At 56.1% G+C, this 6,249-nt stretch overlaps 1 protein-coding gene across 1 annotated transcript in view; it reads right to left on the bottom strand.

Moving 5' to 3' along the window:
• The window catches only part of INPPL1 (inositol polyphosphate phosphatase like 1), a 32,168-nt gene extending 29,680 nt beyond the window's left edge, over positions 1 to 2,488 (bottom strand). Inside the window, exons 1-3 of the mRNA XM_018572981.1 lie at positions 2,457 to 2,488; positions 2,263 to 2,322; positions 2,001 to 2,152 (exon numbers count right to left, since the gene is read on the bottom strand). Coding sequence (XP_018428483.1) covers positions 2,001 to 2,152; positions 2,263 to 2,322; positions 2,457 to 2,488 — 244 coding nt within the window. The remainder of the gene's footprint in view (positions 1 to 2,000; positions 2,153 to 2,262; positions 2,323 to 2,456) is intronic.
• Between the last annotated feature and the right edge of the window lie 3,761 nt (positions 2,489 to 6,249).

The raw sequence follows: 6,249 nt of genomic DNA, 5'->3' as shown, positions 1-6,249 counted from the left end.
GGGAGGTCTGTGGGGAAGGTCCTAGGGGGAGGTCTGTGGGGAAGGTCCTAGGGGGAGGTCCGTGGGGAAGGTCCTAGGGGGAGGTCCGTGGGGAAGGTCCGTGGAGGAGGTCTCAGGAGGTCTGTGGGGAAGGTCTCAGGAGGAGGTCCGTGGGGAAGGTCCTAGGGGGAGGTCCTAGGGGGAGGTCTGCAGGGAAGGTCTCAGGATAAGGTCTGTAGGGAAGGTCACAGAGGGAGGTCTGTGGGGAAGGTCCTAGGGGGAGGTCTGTGGGGAAGGTCCTAGGGGGAGGTCCGTGGGGAAGGTCACAGAGGGAGGTCTGTGGGAAAGGTCCGTGGAGGAGGTCTCAGGAGGTCTGTGGGGAAGGTCTCAGGAGGAGGTCCGTGGGGAAGGTCCTAGGGGGAGGTCTGTGGGGGAGGTCTCAGGAGGAGGTCCGTGGGGAAGGTCACAGAGGGAGGTCTGTGGGAAAGGTCTCAGGAGGAGGTCTGTGGAGAAGGTCTCAGGAGGAGGTCCGTGGGGAAGGTCACAGAGGGAGGTCTGTGGGGAAGGTCTGTGGGGAAGGCCCTAGGGGGAGGTCTGTGGGGAAGGTCTCAGGAGGAGGTCTGTGGAGAAGGTCTCAGGAGGAGGACCGTGGTGAAGGTCACAGAGGGAGGTCTGTGGGAAAGGTCCTAGGGGGAGGTCTGTGGGGAAGGTCACAGAGGGAGGTCTGTGGGAAAGGTCTGTGGGGAAGGTCTCAGGAGGAGGTCCGTGTGGAAGGTCCTAGGGGGAGGTCTGTGGGGAAGGTCTCAGGAGGAGGTCCGTGGGGAAGGTCCTAGGGGGAGGTCTGTGGGAAAGGTCACAGAGGGAGGTCTGTGGGGAAGGTCTCAGGAGGTGTGTGGGGAAGGTCTCAGGAGGAGGTCCGTGGGGAAGGTCCTAGGGGGAGGTCTGCAGGGAAGGTCTCAGGATAAGGTCTGTGGGGAAGGTCCTTGTGGGAGGTCTGTGGGGAAGGTCCTAGGGGGAGGTCCGTGGGGAAGGTCACAGAGGAGGTCTGTGGGAAAGGTCCGTGGAGGAGGTCTCAGGAGGTCTGTGGGGAAGGTCTCAGGAGGAGGTGCGTGGGGAAGGTCCTAGGGGGAGGTCTGTGGGGGAGGTCTCAGGAGGAGGTCCGTGGGGAAGGTCACAGAGGGAGGTCTGTGGGAAAGGTCTCAGGAGGAGGTCTGTGGAGAAGGTCTCAGGAGGAGGTCCGTGGGGAAGGTCACAGAGGGAGGTCTGTGGGAAAGGTCTGTGGGGAAGGTCCTAGGGGGAGGTCTGTGGGGAAGGTCTCAGGAGGAGGTCTGTGGAGAAGGTCTCAGGAGCAGGACCTTGGGGAAGGTCACAGAGGGAGGTCTGTGGGAAAGGTCACAGAGGGAGGTCTGTGGGGAAGGTCTCAGGAGGAGGTCCGTGGGGAAGGTCCTAGGGGGAGGTCTGTGGGGAAGGTCACAGAGGGAGGTCTGTGGGAAAGGTCTGTGGGGAAGGTCTCAGGAGGAGGTCCTTGGAGAAGGTCCCATGAAGAGGTCCATAGGGAAATCCAAGGGAACAGGGACTCTTGCGTGCTTGTCTGGATCAGTAAAGCCGGTCTTGTCTGGATCAGTGATGTACTGCAGAGAGTGTCGCGCAGAGGTCGGGGACTCTATGGTACATCGGTGATGGGTTGCAGCCTGAGGCCGGGATTGGTCTGTTGGGGATATTGTTCTGCAATGTCTGAGGTCCTCTATACGGTGAGATCGGGAAGACGGCTTTCCATGAATAAAGCTGATTTATGTCCTATAGAAGGAGAAGTGAATCCGATACTTTTATGGAGCTTCCAGAGACCACTAGGTGAGTTTCAGGCATTGGATGCTGGGCTTGGCCTGGTGCCCTGGCTTGGTCTGGTTTGGCCTGGTGCCCTGGCTTGGTCTGGTGCCCTGGCTTGGTCTGGTGCCCTGGCTTGGTCTGGTTTGGTCTGGTGCCCTGGCTTGGTCTGGTTTGGTCTGGTGCCCTGGCTTGGCCTGGTGCCCTGGCTTGGTCTGGTGCCCTGTCCTTCTCCCGCTCCACCGGGTACAGCAGAGTGCACACCATCCCCTGGTTGGGCTGCAGGTAGAGTGCAATCAGGTCCCCCAACGTCTTGAACCTCCGAACCTGAACCCCCTGAGAGGTCTGAGAGAAGACATGAGAGCGTTAGAGTCATGGCGGTGCATGTGAAAGAGAGAAACTACATGTATGACGACCTCATCCGTGAGTGTCAACAGAGACATACTACAGCAGAGGGTCAGAGTCAGGTAGTCCTCCTCGTCCGGGAGGATGCGATACGTGTGGACGTGTTTCTGGAATCTGCAGAAGAGAAAACAGAAGAAATGTCACAGCTGTGCGGAGGGTGACACCGCGAGTCACAATGCAGCTTTCATGCTTCCCGTGTCACCCCCACCCCTCCCCCGCACATCAGTCTAGGCAAGCTGCCCCAGCACCTTCTTCCTCCACCTCCCAGTGCCTGAAACATGTTATACAATACGAGGACTATGGAAGGGTCACATGAGGAGAGATTTGAGGAATCTGATACACATGGAAGTGTGATTTGTATTATGTTTGGAGCCCTAGGATCTCATCCAAGACGCTCTAGCCCCGCCCTCTATAGCTCTAGCTCCACCTTCTGTAATACTAACCCCACCCTCTATAGCTCTAGCTCCACCCTCTATAGCTCTAGCTCCACCCTCTATAGCTCTAGCTCCACCCTCTATAGCTCTAGCTCCACCCTCTATAGCTCTAGCTCCACCCTCTATAGCTCTAGCTCCACCCTCTATAGCTCTAGCTCCACCCTCTATAGCTCTAGCTCCACCCTCTATAGCTCTAGCTCCACCCTCTATAGCTCTAGCTCCACCCTCTATAGCTCTAGCTCCACCCTCTATAGCTCTAGCTCCACCCTCTATAGCTCTAGCTCCACCCTCTATAGCTCTAGCTCCACCCTCTATAGCTCTAGCTCCACCCTCTATAGCTCTAGCTCCACCCTCTATAGCTCTAGCTCCACCCTCTATAGCTCTAGCTCCACCCTCTATAGCTCTAGCTCCACCCTCTATAGCTCTAGCTCCACCCTCTATAGCTCTAGCTCCACCCTCTATAGCTCTAGCTCCACCCTCTATAGCTCTAGCTCCACCCTCTATAGCTCTAGCTCCACCCTCTATAGCTCTAGCTCCACCCTCTATAGCTCTAGCTCCACCCTCTATAGCTCTAGCTCCACCCTCTATAGCTCTAGCTCCACCCTCTATAGCTCTAGCTCCACCCTCTATAGTCCTAACCCCACCCTCTATAGCTCTAGCTCCACCCTCCATCATTCTCGGGGTTGCACAGCACGGAACCATGTGAGAAGAGGCCGCAGTCCTCTGCAGACGATTGCTCTGATCTCCGCAGTCACTGAGCTCCTCCCACAGATAACCAGCAGAGGGGAAACTACAAATCCTCAAGGTCCGGACAGGAAGTCACCTGATGACAGGTCCTCTTCATCCAGAACACCCCCGGCTTGGAGTCACCTGGAGGAGTCGGCTCCACCTTGTCCTGGGGGGGGGCGGGGCTACAGCAGACAGCGGCCGGGGATTTCCAGTCCGGACTGAAGCCACCTTGTCCCCGAGGACGCTCCGTGTCACCACAACAAACGTGTTTTCTATACACAAAGCTGAATCATCCGCATGGAGGACGTCAGACTTAACCCTTTACACACCCCCACCCACCAGAATGTTACTATGCAGAGGGAGGAAACATTGCGACGTGTTACATATCCCACAGGAAGTCATGTGATCCCGCCAGAAATCCAGATCACTTCCTGTGCTCTTTGTCTGGCGCTGCTCTGTTCTCAGATATCTCTGTGGACTACAGAACACCCCCCATGTTATGGTGATCAGGAGAGGGGGAGGGGTTTTGTAGCTCCTATGATCTTCCTGTCTTGTAAGTTGCTCCTCCATAGATACAGTGCAGTGATTGAGCGTTGTCATTCTAGGACAGGAAGTGGGTTCCTGTTACAGGGTGACAACAGTCTGTCCTTGTTCAGGCACTTCCTGTTATAGGGTGACAACGCTCTGTCCTTGTTCAGGCACTTCCTGTTATAGGGTGACAACGCTCTGTCCTTGTTCAGGCACTTCCTGTTATAGGGTGACAACACTCTCTCCTTGTTCAGGCACTTCCTGTTATAGGGTGACAACGATCTGTCCTCTGACTGATCTCCTGTGCTGTCTTCCAATGGAGACCACACATTACACAGACACGGTCCACTGTTGTCACCATCAGGAAACCCGCCCTGGGAAATGTCATGCAGCCATCACCGGAGTCATGTAGACAGGAAGTGGCTACAAAGAGGCTGCTGGAGACCAGCAGGTAGAACAGAGGAGGAAATAAGGTGAAGATGGATTCTTCTGTTATAAAAGTCTTCTGGCCTCCGACGGAGGTCGGTGATTGGCGGAGGTCGGTGGCTGGCGGAGGTCGGTGATTGGCGGAGGTCGGTGATTGGCGGAGGTCGGTGGCTGGCAGATGTCGGTGATTGGAGGAGGTCGGTGATTGGCGGAGGTCGGTTATTGGAGGAGGTCGGTGGCTGGCGGAGGTCGGTGATTGGCGGAGGTCGGTGATTGGCGGAGGTCGGTTATTGGAGGAGGTCGGTGGCTGGCAGAGGTCTGTGATGTGAGGAGGTCGGTTATTGGAGGAGGTCGGTGATCACATGTCCAGATTGAAGTGATTGATCTCTGAAAACTTTATTAACAATATAAATATCTGACAATGTAGCGGTCCCTGTGTTGGTGTCCCCGCCCCTTTCTATGTGAAGTTTGGATTTTGGTTTGCGGTTGGTTGTGACACCGGTGTAGAGGAGAGACCGGCCACTTCCTGTCAGCTGATCTGACTTCCTGACACATGTGACACAATGTGGAGTCCTGAGATCAGCGGCCGTCATCGTCGTCCCTGCTCACCGACACCGGAGTACAGAGATCGGCCAGAGAAGACGACGCGCTCCGCCCTTCGTCCAGTGCAGCAGCCAATGAGAACTCAGCACAGAACGCGTTTCGCTGCGTTTACCTCCAACCGCTGGACGCAGACGACGACTGTTCATTGTAAACAAAGACAAAGTGACGGCAGAGAGAGGAATCTGAATCCCGCAGATCATCAGGTGTATATACACTGCGTGCGCTCAGAGAGGGACGGGGATGACACGGGAAGACAAGGACGGGGATGACACTGTGACAACAAACAACTATATGTCTGTGTCATTTTTCCGCGGCGCGCTGGACGTCTGGCGCTGACACGCGGACGCACGATGCAGGAGAGGTCGCTGACCCCGGATCTCACCTCCGAGAACTTCGATGACAAAAGAAAAATCCAACATTTTGTGTTGTCACCAAAAGAGGAAGAGGCGAGAAATCTCCTAATGGGGACACTAGTGCTGGTGACCACCAGAGATTTCCTCTCACTTCCTGTTGTGGCTATCAGACAGGAAGTGGAGGGAAGTTGCGCGACAATCTTCCAGCTGCACTCAGAACAATGCCACAAAAACGCAGCACAAGACGCCGGACGCGGCTCCCCGCTACATCTGTAACCCCCAAAGAGGTCAAAATGTCAGGCCCCGCCCCCTCTGTCATCAGTCACGTGACAATGTGTCGGGAACGTCAGGCCCTGACCCCTCTGTCATCAGTCACGTGACAATGTGTCGGGAACGTCAGGCCCCGCCCCCTCTGTCATCAGTCACGTGACAATGTGTCGGGAACGTCAGGCCCCGCCCCCTCTGTCATCAGTCACGTGACAATGTGCTGGGAACGTCAGGCCCCGCCCCCTCTGTCATCAGTCACGTGACAATGTGCTGGGAATGTCAGGCCCCGCCCCCCTTCTTCAGATCCTGGACTGGAACCAATGTGCAGCCAAGAACTCGGCTCAGAGTCTCAGTACTGAAGCCAGGGGACGAGCATGGCAGCCACGACGACAGACTCCACCCACAACAGGATTTTCCTTAAAAGAAATGAAAATGACTGTCATGTGACCTCTGACCTCCGCTCACCACAAAATGAGGAAGAAAGTTCTGCTTCTTTATTACCTTTTTTTGCATTACAGGAGGGGGGCGGAGACAAGACCAGTCACCCTGCACAAGCAGAGAGAGCGGCAGTGAGGGGTCTATATTACAGGAGGGGGCGGAGACAAGACCAGTCACCCTGCACAAGCAGAGAGAGCGGCAGTGAGCGGTCTTTATTACAGGAGGGGGCGGAGACAAGACCAGTCACCCTGCACAAGGAGAGA

The sequence above is a fragment of the Nanorana parkeri genome, unplaced genomic scaffold, assembly GCF_000935625.1.
Source record: "Nanorana parkeri isolate BGI_ZX_2015 unplaced genomic scaffold, ASM93562v1 scaffold2194, whole genome shotgun sequence".
NCBI lineage: Eukaryota > Metazoa > Chordata > Amphibia > Anura > Dicroglossidae > Nanorana > Nanorana parkeri.
This window is presented reverse-complemented; position numbering and strand designations above follow the sequence as displayed.